This window comes from Lepidochelys kempii, chromosome 2 (genome assembly GCF_965140265.1).
Source record: "Lepidochelys kempii isolate rLepKem1 chromosome 2, rLepKem1.hap2, whole genome shotgun sequence".
Lineage (NCBI taxonomy): Eukaryota > Metazoa > Chordata > Testudines > Cheloniidae > Lepidochelys > Lepidochelys kempii.
Window position 1 is genome coordinate 138278122 of NC_133257.1, and position 21388 is coordinate 138299509.

The 21388-nt window shown below is 40.8% G+C and overlaps 1 protein-coding gene across 6 annotated transcripts in view; it reads right to left on the reverse strand.

The window, feature by feature from the left end:
- The window catches only part of TRIO (trio Rho guanine nucleotide exchange factor), a 402095-nt gene that overhangs the window by 378577 nt on the left and 2130 nt on the right, over window positions 1-21388 (reverse strand). Inside the window, exon 2 of one of the 6 annotated variants that reach the window (XM_073332317.1) lies at window positions 7907-8048. The exons of 4 other annotated variants lie outside the window; for them this stretch is intronic. In XM_073332317.1, the coding sequence (XP_073188418.1) occupies window positions 7907-7940 (34 nt within the window). In that variant the 5' untranslated portion in view covers window positions 7941-8048. Of the gene's footprint in view, window positions 1-7906; window positions 8049-20779; window positions 21356-21388 lie in introns of those variants that run through there. One more of the 6 variants, XM_073332316.1, reaches the window with a different exon arrangement.

The window sequence follows — 21388 nt, forward strand, 5'->3', positions numbered from 1 at the left end:
TGACCAATGTACATGGCAGAGGGGCATTGCTGGCACATGATGGCATATATCACATTGGTGGATGTGCAGGTGAACGAGCCTCTGATAGTGTGGCTGATGTTATTAGGCCCTGTGATGGTGTCCCCTGAATAGATATGTGGGCACAACTGGCAACGGGCTTTGGCAATGGGCAACGGCAATGGGCAACGGGCATACCACACAACAGAACCACTAACCCAGGAACTTATCCTTGCAACAAAGCCCGTTGCCAATTGTGTAAAAATAGAGGCGTACAAAACAAGTATTTCATCATGTAGACCCACAGTACCCTGACATGGTTTTATTAGCAGGGACCTTTACATCCACGCAGTCCTCTACCACTTGAGCTAACAAAGTCGTTGCAGGAGAAAGCTAACTTTCACTGACCTCCACTAGACAGGGATGAGCCACCTAGCCAACAGGTTAGCTACCTGTCGAACAATCAAAGTTTGCTAACACTCGGGAATAATGTGTTTAAGCCCAGGTTCTGTAGTAGAGTATGATTATGATTTACAGGTCAGAGACCCTTCTGCATCTCACCCCACTCCCATCTCCATCCCTTTCTGCTCTTATTCTTACCCACTGCAAATCCTGACCCTGGTCCCTCCTTTTTCCTCCCCATGCCCTTGTACCCTCCTCCTACTTCCCCACCTCATCATTTCACCCCTCTGTATTGCACTCACGCTGCTTCCTCCTCTTCACTGCTGGGGGGCTGGGGGAGCAGAAGCAACACAGAGCACCAGAGACTGCTCCTGGGGTATTACCTCTCAGTTCCTGTGTACAGTGCCATAGTGTCTCTGAGCTGCATTTGCAAGAGAGGTTCTGCTCAGCCCTTATAGCCCCAGCCTGGCGTATGCTCAGTGGAGATGGGAGGGACGGACACACACACACACAGGATTAATTTAGCTGGCAAACTCCAACTAGTCTAGAATATATGTAAAGATGAAAATTTTTAGAGGCTTATGGCTTGACCAAAAAAAAGAAAAGAAGCACCTCACCTAAAGGTACATCCCTGAAAAGAAACTCAGTATGGGCAAAATGTATTTTTCTTAAACCTCATTCCCTTTAAAGGCTGAACTATTTTAGCTGAATCATTCAAAATCAAATCAGCTTGAGGCAGAAAACTAGCATGGATTTTTTTTTTTGCCTCACTGTAACCCTTAGGGCTAAGTTATAAGCAAATAAAAAATGGGTCTTATAATGGAATGTACAGGCATCACTACTTGCATACTGCTTATAATGAAGAGCTTTAAATAGAACGTTTTACAGGCTAAACTGCACGTATACTCTTCTGTTTTCTATGACCCATGCAGGACGCCACTCGAACTTCAAATTGGAACTGGGAACCGTTGCTATATTTAGCAACAAAAGTAACATGCAAGGTTTGTTTGGGCAACACTGCAGGAGCACAGAAACCGTTTTCAAAAGCTTCCAGCAGACAGTCAAGAAAACAGAGCAAGATAACAGCATTCAGCCATGATGTAAGCTCTCTGAGGAGCAACAAATTAGACACTGGTCTTTAACATCAACTGCTCCATGATAAGCAACAGACACTCAATGCTATACAAGAAATCACAGAACAGGAAATCCCACCCTCCATCCCAAGACACTTATTGGCTAGAATTCTCAAAAACATTTAAGTTTCAAGCTATTTAAAAACTTGCCTCACATTTGTTTAAGCAAATATTTTCTTCTAGTCACTTTTAATGAACAAATTTCTAACAATTTCAGGACTGACTCCCCTCTCAGATGGTTTGCTCAATCTGTGAGGTTGTACTTAACTACTTCTCCAACTACAATAATCTTTCACTATAGGTGTGAACTGCCTAAAGCAAAAAAGCAAGTGACTTGAGATTTCAATCTGAAATTGCCCTTATATATGAAACAAACAAAGGGAATAAGCTGGTAAGTTTTCCTTTGTTTGAAGAGTGCCTTTAAGTGAAGTTTTGCTGTGCATTTAGTATATATCCATGTTGAAGATTTCCAGAATTACTGACAAATATCACTTTGTTGACAAAACATTATTTTCAAAAAGATCCCAGCCATATCAAGCAATTTTTTCTTCAGCAAGAGGAGCAGCCAGAATAGTAAAATGCGAAGAAAAGCTCTTCACTGGGAGCCAGTGACTGCAAGTCTACAATGATTTACTTTAACCTGGTTTGCTAGAAATCAGGCTGGAAAAATCTTAATTCTATTCTTGTTTCGCTGTCAGCTTCCAACTTTTAACAAAAAGTTGTGCAATGCTGCCTGTTACAAATGGAGAGGAAGTGTCCTTTTCAAAAGCATGCAGCATAACAAACTATCTTGGCTAGGATTAAACCGCTTCTTAACTAGTGCTTGCACATGCAGCAGATTCTCTTATGGTCCTTTCAATTTTACACTACTTCAACCTTAGTTTGTTTTCCCACCCCACCCTCAACTTAACCAAGGTGCCTGGATTGCTTCTGAACTGGTATATAAAGCAAGTCAGAGGACAAAACTCACACACACGGTTTCAGAGTAGCAGCCGTGTTAGTCTGTATTCGCAAAAAGAAAAGGAGTACTTGTGGCACTTAGAGACTAACAAATGTATTTGAGCATAAGCTTTTGTGAGCTACAGCTCACTTCATCGTGAAGCTCACGAAAGCTTATGCTCAAATACATTTGTTAGTCTCTAAGGTGCCACAAGTACTCCTTTTCTTTTTACACACACACACACACACACACACACACGAGAGAGAGAGATAATTTACATATATAAAGAATCCCAGTAACATATGTAACACCCTCTTAATTTTGATCTCTACTTAACTTGGGAAAGAGCCAGTAGTAGGAGTCTTTACCAGCAGTTCTCAACCTGCAACCCAATTAGCACACACTGCAGCCCAGCTCAGCTGTGTACTAAAGGCCATGGGCTCATGGTTGGGGCTGCCGGCTGCTGCCCGGTGGGCTCAGACTGCTACCTGGCGGGATCCAGGTGCTGGCTGCCCCATCAACCCCACATGGTGGGGTCCAGGTCAGGGTCCCTGCTCCCCAGCTGGCTCTCCACCCAGAGAACCCTCCACAGAGTGGGGCCAGGAGCAGAACAAGCTGGGCATAGGGGTTTGTGTGGAAGTTTAGGTTGGAGGCACTGTGGTTCTCAACCTGTGGCCCAGGTAAACACTTTGTGGACCACATATGTAGCCCACAATGATAAATAGGTTGAGAACCACTGGTCTTTACTGACACCCTAAATAGGCTTCCAGATCTATTTTATTAATTTTTTTCTAGCCAGTCATCTACATTTCTTTTTTCCTCCAGGATACTCAAGCACAAATTATTAACTGTTCCCAGACACTTGCTCTTAGTGGAAGCTGAAGATGGAGTGTCCACAACTGAGTACTAATTTTTCTATGTGAGGCAATTTTCTGGATACATGGGTCAGGTTTGACTACTGTTACCCCTTTTTGACCTGAGTAATTAGCCAAAGTTTAGGGCCCTGCAGGCTGTTTCCTTTAGGAAGAGAATCCGATGCAAGTCATGTATTCAATCCAATCCTATTTACAGAGAAAGCAAGAAGTCCTATTTCCCTGAACACAGGAGGAATCTAACAGAAGAGGGGTTTTTGCTCAGCTCCTAACTTCTTTTAACCAACACAGTGCCTAGAGGCGCAGCTTTTACCGCAGACAGGCTACCAGTTCTTCCATGACTATGGTGCTTCATTTCCGCCAGTCAATGCCCTTGTCTCTGTGTTTGCTGTATCAGTCCTCAGGGAAATCCCTTGGGCCACATGGTTCAGCTTCTCCTCAAGCCTTGCCATATGCCTGCATTTTGGGTGGTACTCATTGTTTCAGTTACCTGGTTGTATAAAATATCTTAATGGGCTTTTTACATTTATCATGAATGAATTATGAATGCTACCCCATCCCCTAACTGAAACAAGGATTAACCCAACCCTTTACATAGTGACACAAAATAGAAGGGTTACTATCCAACCTGACCACACTGCCAGACTTCCTAGTGCCATCTTCAACCTAAACCATTTAAATATCATTTGACAGTTTCCTCTGTAATTTACATGATGGATCTTTACCTGATAAAGTGGTCTAATAGAAACTTGAGGGGGAATTAAATTTAAAAGGGCATAGAGGACGTTACCAAAAAATACAAGTTAGAAGTACAGTAAAAATTAGACTTGTAGCTTTCTCCTTTTCATTTTGTAAACTGATTCGACTTTTTACTGTTGTGAACACTTCCCTTCTTTCATCTGTGTAACTGCAGCACAACTTCTCAATGTGCCCAAGTGACTAAGAAGGATTAGCTATGATAAGGATTTAAGAATGCCCATACTGGGTCAGACCATCAATAGTCCACCTAGCCTAGCATCCTGTCTCTGATAGTGGCCAGTGCCACATACTTCTCGAAGTTGGTAACAGCTAATAATTTAGATCCCATCATTTTGTCTGTATGTATGCTTAGGATTCTTTTTTCCAAGGTGCATTACTTTGCACTTATCAACACTAAATTTCATCTGCCATTTGGTTGCCCCGTCACCCAATTTTGAGAGATCCCTTTATAACTCTTTGCAATTAGCTTTGGACTCAGCTAGTCTGCAAGTTTTGCCACCTCATTGTTTACCCTTTCTCCAGATAATTTCTGAATACGTTGAACAGATTCTTGGGGAACCTCTCTATTTACATCTCTCCATTGTGAAAACAGGTAATTTATTCCTACCCTTTGTTTTCTTTCCTTTAACCAGTTACCGATCCATGAGAGGACATTACCTCTTACTCCATGACTGCCTACTTTGCTTGAGAGTCTTTGGGAAGGGACCTTGTCAAAAGTTTTCTGAAAGTCTAAGTACACTATATCCACTAGATCACTTTGTCCACATGGTTTTTGACTCCCTCAAAGAATGCTAGTAGATTGGTGAGGCAAAATTTCCCCTTGTAAAAGTCATGTTGACTCTTCATCAGGTACGTAGATGAATATGATAAGTTGAGGATGATTTTGTTCTTTACTACAATTTCAACCAATTTGCCTGGTAATGAAGTTAGGCTTACTATCCTGTAATTGCTTAGATCGCCTCTGGCATAGAGACTGATTTAGGCAATAGGTTACATACATCCGATGAAGTGAGCTGTAGCTCACGAAAGTCTTATGCTCCAATAAATTTGTTAGTCTCTAAGGTACCACAAGTCCTCCTTTTCTTTATACCACAGTTAGTAGTTCTGCAATTTCATATTTGAGTTCCTTCAGAACTCTTGAGTGAATTACCATGTGGTCCTGGTGACTTACTGCTGTTTGATTTATCAATTTGTTCCAAAACCTTCTCCATCTCCTGAGGATAGTTCCTCAGATTTATCACCTAAAAAGAATAGCTTTGGTGTGGGGGATCTTCTGATCAGCTGACAATCCACCACTGGAAAAAGCTTACAAAGTGAAAGAATTCGTTTATTGTTGATTGAAAGATTCAAACCAAGTTCTGATATCTTCCTCAAAAAGGCACGAAGAGCACAAAAACCTTACAGGCTACAAAAGTCTTTGACTATCAAGCATCCTGGCTTTTTATAAATCATCAACCACAGAAAGCACATTCAGTCTTATGTTTGTATAGTGCAAAGTGTAATGGGGCCCTATACCTGATGGGAGTTTCTGGTGCCATCATAATGTTGACCTTCGTAGCATGACTCATGGGCCACCTTTTGAATGGGCAACTGAAAAGTGGGACCTAATATGCATTACTTTTGAAGGATGACTCTGGTTTTCCTGGAGGTTTAGTGATGTTAGGTTTTAGACTATCTAAGGTGCACTGAACAGCAGGTATGCCTGTTTTTATAGATTTAAGAATAATAAATGAAAGTACTCAAATTTCATGTCTCTGATGTCACACTTTTGATTAGCAAGCAGAGATCTCAAAATCCAGCTACATTTTACAGTCTGAAGAAATGGAATCATCCTTCCATAAACAAGGTTCTACATCCCAACATGTTCAGCACTTATGTTTCCTAAGCATTTATTCATTATTTATTATGGAGATGGTTAAGACATAATGCTACCTTCTACAGGAACTATATTTGAAGCCCAGTGTAACTTCAGACAGCCAGCACTACGTACTAGATAACTTAGTACTTCTTTTCTCTAATAACCATGCATACTTCTATTCTGCATTTTTCACTGACTCACATCTTGGTACAATTTATCGTATTGGGTTTTATAAATCTCTTGAAAGTTGGGTCCCTAACTACCAATAGTGTCACCTCATTTTATTCTGAGTGTCAGCATTTGCTTAGGCACCGGAACAAATTCCAGATTCCAATGTGATGGCTATTTTCCCTTTCTGTGAAGGAAGGATTTTGCTCCAGCTGGTCAGAACTGAAGTTAATTTATATTAATCATGTTTATTTTTGTAGTTTATAAGGACCAAGTCACTTTTTGGCAGAAGTCAAGGCTTGTGGATGTGAAGGCATCTTTAATTTAGCACATGCATTGAAAGGGCGGTCTTAAAGATGCAGAGTTTAGGTTCCTTCATTAGGTTTTACATTGACTTTATCTAGGTTTGTTTTTTGTTTGTTTTACTTTTTTTAAGATTTATACTGTTGTGCTTGAGACATAATTAAGTCTAAAAAGCATTTTAGCACTTGCCCCTGGTGAATGAGTCATTAGCCCTGGTGTTGGTCTCCCATTTGCCATCAGCTTCTACAAAACCTAAAGTCAACATTACTTTTGTAGTCCTTATGGTTGCCAGAGAGTTCTTGTGAAGCCAAGTGTAAATTAGCATAGGTTATTTCACTCAGTCTGTGGTCAACTCCCGTGCCTCTATATCGGCTCCAGTTTTTTCAAACATTAGCAGAAGAAAACAAGATTGTTCACTACCACTCCTGTTAGTAGCACCCAAAGTAAGCTAATTTCTTATCATCCTAGTGCTGATAATTAACAATTCTAACAGCCAACGTTATTAAACCCTTTCAGTCTAATATTTGTTTCTTTTTAGTAGCTTACGATGAATAAACTGTTTCAAATCTATGTGTATGAAGCTTTTGCTTAACAGAATATACATCTTTATTCAAATTGGTGTAACAAATCCTCTTTTGGATTTTCTGTGTATTTACTCTGACTCCATGCTTAACACACCAAAACAGTTAACCTGACCCCTGCATAGATTTACAAGAGTTATCAGAGCACTTGGTTGAAATATGGGAGTACACTAAAATACGTCCTCCCGAACACCTAACAAGGGGTGCCAATAAGTACTTTTACAGTGCTGAACAGAACGCCTATTAGCTTCAAAACAATCTCATCTTTCTTCCTCGCTATTCCATTGCCTCACACTGTATAACATGCCTTCAGAACAATTAAATAAGACTGGAAGGACATTTTTCCTTGGCCCACATGAAGATTGTTACTTTACTATTTGTCACTGCAGTAAATGGGTGTAAATGTATTCAAGCCCCCGTTGTAACATACCCTTTAACAAAGTACTTTATTACAGTATTTCGGACATGAAGTGTGAAGCAAGAAGTCCTAATTTTAACAGGCCTGTTTAGTGCAGTAAGTGAGTGACAATTCAGTGTTTATTATGCCATCATTTAATAGCTGGTGCTCCTCCTCCGTTCAAGTGGCTGTAGCTCTCACAGGACAGCAAGAAGCAACATCATCAGAAGTGGCAGAGAACTCAGCTCTGCAAGCATCTATGCAGTTTGGGAAAGCTCCTGCCTACCAAAAACCCTGAAAGATGTGTGTTCAGAAAAGGGCATAAGCTTTAGAAAGCAAGCTACAAATCAAAAACTGAGAGATCTGTTAATGACCAGCGATAGAAGGCAGGAGCACAGCCCTTACCGGATACTACAGAAGCAGCAGAAGCAATGAAACTGCAAGCCCTGAGAGACAGCCTGCAGTTTATGAACAAAAACTGGCAGTTAAAAAAAACCTTCAAGTCCTGCAGGGATGCAGACAGCAGCCATCCACTTCTGCTCCCTTCAAACTCATGGTTTGCTCCCTTGCTTCACTCCTCACCCAACTAGCCAGCTTCTCTTCCGCTCATATCCTACAATGGCAGGCAAGTTGAAGAGCTGGAATTTAAGAGATGGTCATTTCTATCAAATTACATGGCACAAACACGGTTTGTTGCTTCTTGGCAAAAGAGTGTATTGTGACTATTTGTATGGCCATAATTCTTGATTTAAGTCCTTGCACTTGCACTTCTTAAGTCAGGGCAGCTCATCTGAAGGCTAGTTTAGATCAGGGTTTCTCAACCTGTGGGTCAGGATATGTTTCAAATGGTTGTGCGGCAGCTCCCATCCCACAGGGCTGGCTGGGCTCGCCTCCTTGCTCTCAGCACTGCAGCCTCTGGGGTCCCAGTGCTGCTCAGGTCTGGCCCAGCCATCATGACGATGGAGTCTGGGTACGACAAATCTGAGCGAGTGGCACTGCATCCCGATGAGCCAGGTCACAAGTCCACTCTCACAAATTTGGTCCAGCCAGAGGGGTGGGGCCAAACCTGAGAGGCACTGCAACTCTGCAAGTTGCGACACTCAGATCAGAGAGCCAAGCCCAGCCAGCCCCACAGCACAGAAGCTGCCACTGTGGGGTGAGTGCTGGGCAGGACCCAACCCCCCTCAGGGGACAGGACCCGACTGAAACCAACCCAGGGCCTCTACCCCCAGACTATTTATTCAGTCATGACAGACAAAAGACATTTACAAATGGGTCCTAAGCCCGAAAAGGTTGAGAACCACTGGTCTAGACCAGTGGTCTCCAAAGTGGGGTGCGCACAAGACCATCCGTGGGGGTGCGTGGCAGGAGAAGCACTCCTGGACCTTTGATTCTTTGGCAGCACGCCAGTGGCAGCTTGGCTCTCCCTGCTCCGTCTTCAGTGGCACGCCGGCGGCAGTTTTTTTTTGTTTTTTGGGGATTTTTTGCTTCCCCAGAGCTGGCCCTGGGGGTGCGCGATTTAAAAAGTTTGGAGACCCCTGGTCTAGACTTTGTTAATACAGATATGCCAGCAAGGCCCCCTAGTGGAGACTCTGCATATACCAGCAAAAGAAGTTCTCTAGCTGGTGTAATTAATCCACTTTGCCCAATGACCAACTGTGCCAATGAAAGGACTCTTGTTAGTGTAAGCTGTGTCAACATGGGGATTTTGCCAGCACAGCTGTATGTGAGGAGCATCAGATTTTTTTCCCCCACATCTCTGACAAAGCTATGCTGGCAAAACTGTAGTATAGACCTGCCCTGATATTTTACTGCACCAGAGAATTAAAAATGCCCAGTCCTAGTGTAAATCTAGAAGTACTTACGTTTGTTTTTTGCTGTTAAGATTTGCCCCCACCCCGCCCCACTATCTAAGTGATTAGTTTCCCACAACAGCAGCATACTTCCTGAACTAGAGTGATTCAGCTTTGCAGATGCTCACGCATACTACTTTGCCAGCAACCTACTTTTGTCTTTTCCTGTGTCGTTAGAAATAATGTAAGTTGAATAGTATCAAATCCCTCCCCAGGCTAATGGATATTAGTTGATATTATTGTAGAAGAGAGAGTTCGCTATTTAAAAAAAAAATCTCCGTGGACACTTAATAACAGACTTTAAAAAGTAGCAATTCTTCAACAAAAAAAAAAACTTCAAAAACAGACTTCAATGAGAAACTGCAGAACTGGAATTAATTTGCAAAATGGACACCATCAAATTAGGACTGAATAAAACTGGGACTGGCTGAGTCACTACAAAAAGTAATTTTCCCTCCATTGTTACTCACACCTTCTTGCCAACCGTAGGGAACGGGCAACATCCACCTTGATTGAATTGGCCTCGTTAGCACTAACCCCCCACTTGGTAAGGCAACTCCCATCTTTTCATGTGCTGTACACACTGCTTTTTGTTATTTTTCACTCCATTCATCTGAGGAAGTGGGTTTTAGCCCATAAAAGCTTATGCCCAAATAAATTTGTTAGTCTCTACGGTGCTACAAGGACTCCTCGTTGTTTTCGTTCATACAGACTAACACAGTTACCACTCTGAAACCTTTCACTATTTAAATAACTAGTAAGCCACAGTTTACTAGATCTATTTAAGATTGAAGTTTGAAAGTACCATAATAACAAAAAAATGTACACTTGAATTATTTTACCTACTACACAATTTTTCCCCCATTGTACATGTTTTCCCCTTTTCCCCACATGTAATCTGAGAGAAAACACCTTAAATTTATTTTCATCGCGGTCTTGGAAAGCTTCTAGAAACACCATCCACATATACACTTACCAGAAACATAATAAAGCAGAACAATTTAATATGTTTCTACATGATATTTCTGGTAAACTACAAATAATTATTTCAGAAGGAATGAAAGTGGCATCCTTTTGGTAGTCATGACTCTTGAGATACTTAGGAATGCAAAATCCATTTTCTCTCCCAGACAGATTTTAATGGGCTCTTTACAGTATTGAAATTAAGTCACATCCTGATTTCAAACCTGGACAGCTCAACTAATCAGTTGGTAGGCAGCTTCTTTTAAAGTCAGTGAGTCAATCCATTCAAATCACAATGTTTTTATACACAATTTCTCTCTTTATTGGGCCAGTGTATGGCAAGGGCAGTATCTTATCTTTATAGATTACTAAGAGTGTTGTTGCAGGTTCTTATTTTAGTGTGTTGCTCCCAAGCCTCTTGAAGAGAAGCTGATGCAACTTGGTACTTCTTGAGCTAAGCACACCTATGTTCACATTTGTCAAAAAAACATTTTCAGTCTTCCAATTTTCCACATGCTGGCTGAGCGAGACTGACATTCCCAATACCTACTATTTATATGCACCAGCATGGTGACTTACTATTCTGAAATCACAGGCACACCATTTGTCCATTCATTCCAGACAGACTAAAATGCTAGTTGATGTTTGCTATCTAATATAAAGTGCATCCGTTTCTTAAAACAAAATTAACTTCAAGCTTTATTTTTGCACTTTCCTGGACTCTTGTCTCGCACACAAAAAGAAAGCATAGAGTCAATTACAGTAAAACTCTTAAATGAATTAAAAAGTACCACAGAATCTCTATGGACAGAAATTCTATACATGAATAAAAAGTGTTTAGCAGTAAGAATATACTTACACTACTGACCAGGATGGTGACAATGACTGTGAAATGCTCCAAGAGACTAGATTTCAGAGTAGCAGCCGTGTTAGTGTGTATCCGCAAAAAGAGCAGGAGTACTTGTGGCACCTTAGAGGCTTAGTCTCGAAGGTGCCACAAATACTCCTGTTCTTTTGGAGAGACTACAAAAACAGAAAACTCTAATAATGGAGGATTTCAGCTATCCCCATATTGACTGTGAACACGTCATCATGGAATGCAGAGATAAAATTTCTAGATACCATTAATGACTGCTTCCTGGAGCAGTTAGTCCTGTAACCCACAAGGGGAAAGCAATTTTTGTTTAGTTTTAAGTGACACACGGGATCTGCTCCAAGCGGTGAATATAGCTGAACCGCTTTGTAACAGCGACTGTAATGTAATTAAATTTTAAATCCTTGTGGGGGGGAAATACCAAAGAAACTCACCACAGTAACATTAAACTTCAAAGGAACTACACAAAAATGGAGAGGCTAGTTAAATGGAAGTTAAAATAAGTCACAAGAGTGAAATGGCTCAAAGGGTCATGGAAACTTTTAAAAAATACCATAATAGAGGCTCAAACTATAAGTAAGAGAAGCAAAAAATGCCACCATGCCTAAACAGAGTAGCAAAAAGACATCCTTTAAAAATTGGAAGTCAAATCCTACTGAGGAAAATAGAAAGAAACATACTCTGGCAAATCAAGGGTAAAAGTATAATTAGGCAGGCCACAAAAGAATTGTAAGAGCAACTAGCAAAAGACAAAAACTAATGGCAAAAAATTATTTAAATACATCAGAAGCGGGAAGCCTGATGATTGTCCAGTGGCCCCACTGATTATTTGAGGTCCCAAAGAAACACTCAAAGACAAGGCCGTTGCAGAAAATCTAAATGGATTCTTTTTATTCGTCTTCACTGCAGAGGTTGTGAGGAAGATTCCCACACCTGAGCTATTATTTTAGGTGACAAATCTGATGAACTATCCCAAATGGAGCTGTCGATAGAGGTGGTTTTGGAACAAACCAATAAATTTAAGAGTAATAAGTCACCAGGACCAGATGTTATTTACCCAAGAGTTCTGAAGGAACTCAAACACGAAATAACAGAATTACTAAACCTGTGGTATGTAACCTATTGCTTCAATCAGCCTCTGTACCTGATAACTGGATGATAGTTAATGTGACACTGATTTTTAAAGAAGGCTCAAGGAGGTGACCCTGGCAATTACAGGCCAGTAAGCCTAATTTCAGTACCAGGAATATTAGTTGAAACCATAATAAACAATAGAATTGTCAGACACATAGATGAACACAATACATTGGGGAAGAGTCAACACAGCCATTGTAAAGGGGAATTATGCCTCATCAATCTATTGGAATTCTTTGAGGGAGTCAACAAATGTGTGGACAAAGATGAGCCAGTGGATATAGTATACTTGGACTTTCAGAAAGCCTTTGATAAGGGCCCTCTCCAAAGACTCTTAAGCAAACTAAGCAGTCATGGGAGAAGAAGGAAAGTCCTTTCACAGATGAGTAACTGGAATAGGAAACAAAGGGTAGGAACGAATTATCAGTTTTCACAGTGGACAGAAATAAATAGCTGGTCCCAGCACAGATCCTTGGGGGATCCCATGCTTTTCAACATATTCATAAATGATCTGGAAAAAGGGGGAAACAACGGAGGTGATAAAGTTTGCAGACTATACAAAAATTACTCAAGATAGTTCAGTCTAAAGCTGATTCTAAAAAAAGAGTAGAAAAGGATCTCACAAAACTGGGTGACTGGGCAAAAAAATAGCAGATGAAACTCAATGTTGATAAATGCGAAGTAATGCACGTTGGAAAACAATCCCAACTACACATACAAAATGATGTGTAAATCAACTGCTAACATTCAAGAAAGATCTTGGAGTCATGGTGGTTAGTTCTCTAAAAAACATCTGCTCAATGTGCACTAGCATTCAAAAAAAAGAGAACAGAATGTTAGGATCCATTAGGAAAGGGACAGATAAAACAACAAAAAAAATATAATGTCACTATATAAATCCTTGGTACGTCCATATCTTGAATATTGTATGTGGCTTTAGTCATCATATCTCAAAGACGCATTAGAATTAGAAAAAGCATAGAGAAGGGCAACAAAAATTATTAGGGGTATGGAACAGTTTTCATATGAAGAGAGATTTTAAAAAACCAAACTATTCAGCTGGGAAAATAGACAACCAAGGAGAATATGGTTGAGGTGTAGAAAACATTGTGGAGAAAGTGGATAAGGAAACATTATTCATCCCTTCGCATAATACACAAACCAGATATCATCCAATGAAATTAATAGGCAGCAGGTTTAAAACAAATAAAAGGAAGTACTTCTTCACACAGTGCACAGTCAACCTGCAGAACTCACGGCCAGGGAATGTAGTGAAGACCAAAAGTATAATTGGGTTCAAAACAAGAATTAGATAAGTTCATGGAGGATAGGTCCATCAATGGCTATTTGCCAAGATGGTCAGAGATGCAACCCCATGCTCTGGGTGTCTCTAAACCTCTGACTGCCAGAATCTGGGATTGGACGACAGGGAATGGATCACTCAATGAATTGCCCTGTTCTCTTCGCTCCTGCTGAAGTATGTGCCATTGACCATTGTTAGAAAACAGGACACTAGGCTGGATGGACCATTGGTCTGACCCAATATGGCCATTCTTATGTTCTTACATCAAGCAACCACTTTGTTTTGAAAAGGCTTGTGTGACCTAAAGATGCTCCAGGCAATACTTGCACATAACAGCCACCTGACATCCCAGACAGCCTGCAGGATCCAACTGAAAGAAGGCCCCACTGAAGTAGCTACTACTGTATTGTGAGGTCAGGCAGAATTTTTCTCTTTAAAAGATTGACAAAGGATTCCTAGGCTTGATTTTGTCTGTTTGTTTTTGGTCTGTCATGCCAAGTAGTCCATGCAACCAAATGCACAATGAAAGTTTACTATATCTTTCGAGCCCCATATTTCCTTTGCAGCCTTACAGTAAGTCTACGCTGCCACAAAAAACCCACAGCACCAAGTCTCAGAGCCTGGCTCAGCTGACTCGGGCAGCTCAGCCTGCGGGGCTAAAAATTGCCGTATAGACATTTTGGGTCAGGCTGAAGCCCAGGCTCCAAGACACTCTGATGCACTGTGTTGAAAGCCCAAGCACAGGCACATCTCCAGCATTGAAAGGGGTGCCCAGATAGACTGAACAGGGCTAACGGTGCACTTCACCCCTGAACTCTAGCAGCAGAAAATAGGGTATGCCTTCTCAGATGGTTTTGTCAAGTGCTGACCTAGCTGAAGTGGGTGAGTTCAAGAAAGGAAATAATTTAAAAGTTATCACTTTCTTTTTCATGTTGAACTGTACATATTAGTACTGAATGGTCTCAGCTACTCAGAACAAAAGATTATTGGCACAATTGTACAAATATTGTAAGCTACCTTTCGGCTGAAACAAGTACATAGCAGGCAAATCCACGTCCGTAGATTCACTCTTGTCCTCAAAACTCTATGTCCATAAATATTATGGATGTCTCAACATCCCTTTCACTTTGTTATCAGTCTTTTCTTCAGGTGGAAGCAGAATTCTCACTAGTCATTGAACAGTTGTGACTAGGAAGTTCTCACCATTAGCTTAGAACAACCTGGACAAACACCTTCATCTTCATAGTGGTTAGCCCTGTATGTAGTTATTATCTTTTAAACAGTAGACGTTAGATAGATAGCTACAGGATGCATTAAGTAGACCAGTGGCTCTCAACCTGTCCTGACTACTGTACCTCTTTCAGGAGTCTGATTTGTCTTGAGTACCCCCAAGTTTCACCTCACTTAAAAATTATTTGCCTACAAAATCAGACATAAGAATACAAAAAAGTGTCTCAGCACACTATTATTGAAAAATTGCGTATTTTCTCATTTTACCATGTAATTATAAAATAAATCAATTGGAATAAAAGTACTGTACTTACATTTCTGTGTATAGTATATAGAGCAGTATAAACAAGCCATTGTCGGTATAACATTTGAGTTTGTATTGACTTTACTAGTGCTTTTTATGTAGCCTGTTGTAAAGCAAGGAAAATATCTAGATGAGTTGATGTACCCCCTGAAAGATCTCTGCATATCCCCAGGGATACATGTACCCCTGGTTGAGAACCACTGATGAAGACAACCAAAGAGTATTAGCGGTTTAGAGTAGGGCCCACTATTATCCTTATTACGCTATTTTGATTAACTTTACCTACTTCGTTAGGCTTCTTGGGGAATAATTAAATGTCACTTGTATCACTTCTTCAATCCATCATATAGCCTAATAATTCATCTATTGCTCTGGACAATTATAACTAAAGTACTCAGTGATATGTACCAATTTCTTGACATCCTTAGCCCAAAGGTTTTTCAGAAACAGAGTTCAGCATCCTGGACATTCACCTAAAGCCTTGATTGTTCAATGAGCACAAGAGCTTACTTTTACTGATGTAGTCCTATTTCAAACACTATTAAAAATTAAATGCAAAATGGCCTAAGAAGTTAACCACAGGTGGAAGCTCTTTATCAGGAATTGATTTATCTTAGCTCTTTTGAAAAAAAAAAAAATCCACTGCACATCTCAGTTTCTATCACTGACTTAATATTTAATAAAAGGGGTCAATGCTCACCAACTTAGTAAAGTTATGCATGTCACTTCCAGTATCACATATCACTGCATAGATCCACACAACTTTAGCAGCAGTTAAGCAAACAGGACTACTTTATCATGATTCTTTTACCCCCACATAATTCAAACACTAATCTCCTATTGCTCAGAATTTTATTCCATCAGCTTACATGTAAACCCAACTTGTGTTGCAGTGCTCTGATTTTTATTAATGGTTGGATACTTGTAATTCCACGTAAGTTCCAGAAGTTTAATGGTTGGTTAGCTCCCCCATTATAACTTTGTCTTAAAAGCTTATCCAGTGGTATTCAAATCCTTTTTCTAATTATGATTGAGACAGAATGTAAGGGTAAAGAACATGGTCTGGTCTACACTAAAATGTTAGGTTGACCCATCTACATCACTTAGGGGTATGAAAAATCCACACCCGACTGGCACTGTTAAACTGACCTAATCTCTGTCGATCTTGCGACTGCTTCTCAGGGATTGGCAGTGTCTACACTGAAGCGCTACAGGGCTCTGCCATCGCATAGGTGCAGCGTTGCAGCTGTGCCGCTGTAGCGTTTTTAGCGTAGATAAGTCCTATGTTCTCTGTTCATGCGTTTAAGGAGAGACTTGACAAGCTTTTTGCATTTTAATTCTTTAGTGTTCAATTTTTGAAAGTGAAGCTAACAACAGGCTCCTTCCTCATCTCAACAACAACAATTTAAATAAGAGCCTTAAACCAACATATGCTGTTTCCAGCAAGTCTTGCTGCGGTGTATTGGTTGACAAGTTCCAATGCAAAATGCAGGAGTTGTAGCTACCAAAGTTCTTTAGATTAACATCTGTCACAGAAATATTTCAGTCTTTGCCTCAACTCGCTTCCTTTTCCACTTACGGCTTAAGTACATTTTCTACTCTGAAGTCTCCTGAAGCCATCAACTAAATTTTGCAATATGATCTTTCCAAAAGTAGCTTGATGTCCTTACTATAATGAGAACAGTGAAATGTTAAATTTTGTAAAACGCAGACTTTGTTTAAGTTACACTGGTCAGTTTCCCCCTCTTCCCCCCAGGGATGTTTGTTTGCCCCTCTCCATCTTAGAGCCCAGTGATCCCGTCTCACAGAAAAAACTGCAGGACGGCAAAGGCACTAACCAGAGACACTTGAATTTCATTGGCACAGAGCAGCATCATGTTCCCCCTACACTTCCAATCAAAAATTCTTCAAACTAACGACTTATTCCATCTAGCTTTTCACCTGGAGAACCTATTCCCAAGCACCACTAAAAAAACACAAAAAAAACCCCCATACAACAGTCACTACTCCCCACCTATTCATTAACTTCACCACACATCTACACTTTGTCCTTTCCATTCACATCAGTGATTTATTAAATATTTTTGCAGTAGTGTACTGTAGGCCACACCTTCAGCAACAGAGTCCCTTCAGCATAGCTAAAGACAAAACAAAGCATTGCACTTGTCCTCCACTCCAGCCCCTAAGCACCCACAGATTTACATCCCATAATTCAACCGTTTTGCCAGATTCATTGATGGTATTTTAAGTATAAATGAAAAAAAATCTATCAATGTTATATTAAGTCAACACTTCCATGCCAAATAAAGTACTTTATGTCAACGTTACAGAGAACAAAATGTGTTGTGTCCTTCAGAATATTTTGGTTCACAATGTCAACAGTTCTTGCAAGTGTTAAGTTTAACATTTGTTGTTGTTTATAACCAAGTCTTACACAAAGCTTTGCAATTGCTAGCCTATGTTAACTGGGCTCACCACTCTCTGCATATTTGACAGAGATCATCTAATATTCTCCCCAATTCTGCAACTTCTGTAACCCAGCTGAATTGCATTAGAAACAGCTGTTTAATATTGCATTTTAAGATCCTCAATCAACAGGAAATCATTTGTTCGGCAAAAAAGTACAAATACTTTTTCCTGTTGCACAAGAGATTGACTAGTCATCTTCAAAAAGAAAAGGAGGACTTGTGGCACCTTAGAGACTAACAAATTTATTTGAGCATAAACTTTTGTGAGCTACAGCTCATTTCATCGGATGCTGTAGCTCACGAAAGCTTATGCTCAAATAAATTGGTTAGTCTCTAAGGTGCCACAAGTACTCCTTTTCTTTTTGCGGATACAGACTAACACGGCTGCTACTCTGAAACTAGTCATCTTGGTAGTCACCAAGGTGATATGTCCAGTAAAGCAATTCCCTCACTAAATACAGATACAGGCACAGACAGTAAATTTTCAACTGATTCAGTGTTCAAAGAAATCCTCATATTCAGACCACCCACTCACTGACTGAGGTTCTCAAAACTTTAATTCAAGATGGATTTTTCCATTTTTTTAATTTCCCAGGGTAACATTTCATATTCGCTTGTGTGTGCCACCTCTTCTGCTGATCACTTACCAATTTATGTTTCTTTTGTTGTGGATACATTCATTAGCATTTACGTTCGAGCCAAGATACCAAAATTCTTCACACTATAACTTCAATTCATAGATTTCAAGACCAGAAGGGACTTCAGTGATCATCTAGTCTAACCTACTGTATAACAAAGGCCAGAGAATTTTCCCCAAAATAATTCTTAGGGCAGACCTTTGTGAAAATCATCCAATCTTGATTGAAAAAACTGTCAGTGAGGGAGAATCCACAAACCGAAGTATGTTGCTCCAATGGTCAATTTACACCTTATTTCCAGTCTGGAAATGTCTAGCTTCAACTACAAGCCACTGGATTATGTTACACCTTTCTCTTCTACATCTAGAGCCCATTATTATATATTTGTTTCCCATGTAGGTACTTATGGACTGTAATCAAGTCACCCCTTAATCTGCTCTTTGTTAAACTAAATAGATGGAGCTCCTTGAGTCTATCTTTCTTGTGGCTCTTCTCTGAACACCTCTAATTTATCAACAGGTTTCAGAGTAACAGCCATGTTAGTCTGTATTCGCAAAAAGAAAAGGAGTACTTGTGGCACCTTAGAGACTAACCAATTTATTTGAGCATAAGCTTTCGTGAGCTACAGCTCACTTCATCGGATGCATACTGTGGAAAGTATAGAAGATCTTTTTATACACACAAAGCATGAAAAAATGGGTGTTCACCACTACAGAAGGTTTTATTTATCAACATCCTTCTTGAGTTGTGGACGCTAGAACTTGACACACTCTTCCAGTAGCGATCTCAGCCGTGCCAAATACAGAGGTAAAATAACCCCTCTACCACCTGAGATTCCTGTTTATGCAGCCCAGGATCACATTAGTCCTTCTGGCCACCATAGCCCCAAATTTCTGCCCATTTAAGCAAGAATAGTATCTGAATCTTTACAAAGTTAAACTGAGTAGTGAGAATTCTATCAGACTCCATTAAATTGTACATCTTTAAGTTTACTGATGAAAATTTCTCTGCTCCTGTGTTATTTCACTCAAAGTAATATGCCTATTTTTAAGATAAGACTTAGTTTAAAAACTGGACTGCAGAAAAGCTTTGCCACCTCTGTGCTGCACAACAGACAAAATGGAACACTTTAAATTAAGTTGGGCACAATGTACTTGGGAATAGTTTTCTGGTTTGTTTGTTTTTTTTAAATGCATTGCTCCCTGTTTACAGTCCTCAAAGCAATCTTAACAAAAATCTCAATTTTAATAATTGCATTCACCCCTTTGTAACTATAGCAGCTACAGTGTTGCTGACACTTATTTGCAAAGTCTGGGGGAAATGAATATTTCATCTTCTATGAAGTGTGCAATCAAAATGTTTAACTTCATGCCTAAACCTAAGCAACACCCTTTAAGCGTTTTGCTTATTGGTTGGCCACAGCATCACCCTGGCCTGTATGTTATTATATCTTTAAGAATGCATTCCCTTCCACCTCACTCCCAACTTCGAGGACATGGATATAATGATCCTGTCTCTGTCCCATAATGGGCAGCACCAACATGCTTTGAAGAGATTTTTTTCTACTTTGCCAGGAGAATGAAGCTGTGACCTGGAGCATGAGGTAAAAATGGAAGTAGGGGAATACATGCATATACATACACTCTCTCCCCCGTCCCCAGCAAGGCCATGGGTAAACAAAGTTAAAAAGCCAATACATATTAATTTCTTTGCCACAGGTAAACAGAAGGGTGTTCAAAACATTAGTTTCAGTTGCTTCTGGATTCCAGTTCACCAAGACTTTAGTAGTAGCACACCAACACACATTCTTTGTTGACGAGCTTACAAACAAGCGAGATTCTTTGAGTTTGTTACACCAAATAGAATACTTGGTCCTTTTCATTTGTCTAGTGGAGTAAGACTATTAATGCTGTCATTTTCAGTAACTGGGGAAAATCTGCCACAGGTCATCTAGTGCAGCTGACTTACTTCTACGGCTGTCAACATTCCATACTGCAAAAGCTATCACATGAAGTGTACCTCACTGTGCACACACTAACAGATTTCCACTTTGGCTGTTAAAAAGCATGTATAATTTTGCTGTCACTGTAGGAGCCTGTCTAACACGGGCAGCAAGAGGGTAATCTCATTCTCACAAGAAAAAACTCACTCTGCACAAATGCTATTATCCTCATGGACTTTTCAGGTATTTGTGCACTGGTCAACTTGTTTTGAGCCTATTTCTAAAAGAGCCACAGACGCTCCAGATAAGACTCAATGTCACTATTTACATCGTCTATCCATGCAAATCCCTAGAGCAAAGATGAGGTCTCTTTCAAACGGCACTTCTTCCCCCACAACCTTATCAACCGGAAAGAACCAATTCTTTACCGAGTGCTGGTCATTCACACATACACAGGCAACCTCCCTCATGAAGAAAAGGAGGACTTGTGGCACCTTAGAGAGTAACCAATTTATTTGAGCATAAGCTTTGGTTAGTCTCTAAGGTGCCACAAGTCCTCCTTTTCTTTTTGCGAATACAGACTAACACGGCTGCTACTCTGAAACCTCCCTCATGGCACTTGCTTAAATATCCCACAAATAAAGTCGAAATCTTACACACCTAACCCGGACTCCCCTTCATCTTTCCAGCGGTGAGTCTGCATTTTCCTTTCCAGCCCACTCCTTTTGTGGACATCCAGATGGAACAAGCAACCAAGGCCGATGTCCTCGCTACCTCCTCCTCCGGCCTGTTAGCTGGGGCATGATGAGGGGGGAGAGAATCGCCAGAAGAGGGGAGCTGCGGCTGATGTTCTGGGGGAGAGTAACCCCAGCGGGAGCCTCATCCCTGCTGCCGCCGCCGCCGCCCGGAATCTGGGGAGGGGTGTTGAGCCTCGGCCCCTGTTTATTCATTCGCCTTGTAGTCAGCAGGCAGCCCTTCCCCTCCGCCGGCCCCAGCAGGCATGTGGTGGGTGCCCCCCGGGGGCACCAATCCCTTCCGAGGCTCAGGCTCTGTTACTGGGGCGTTAATGCCTCCAGCAGCAAAGCTGCCATCGCCACATCACAGCTTGCGCCACAGAGAGCGCGTTATTCCGCAGCTCCCTGGAGTGCACTGACGAGGTACCGAGGGGAGACACTGAGGGAGGAAGAGGCGGACTCCATTTTTATCCTAGCAGCCTGTCAACAAGCTCCCCCCACTTTTCCCCTCCCCAGTCTCCAAAGCACAGCGAGA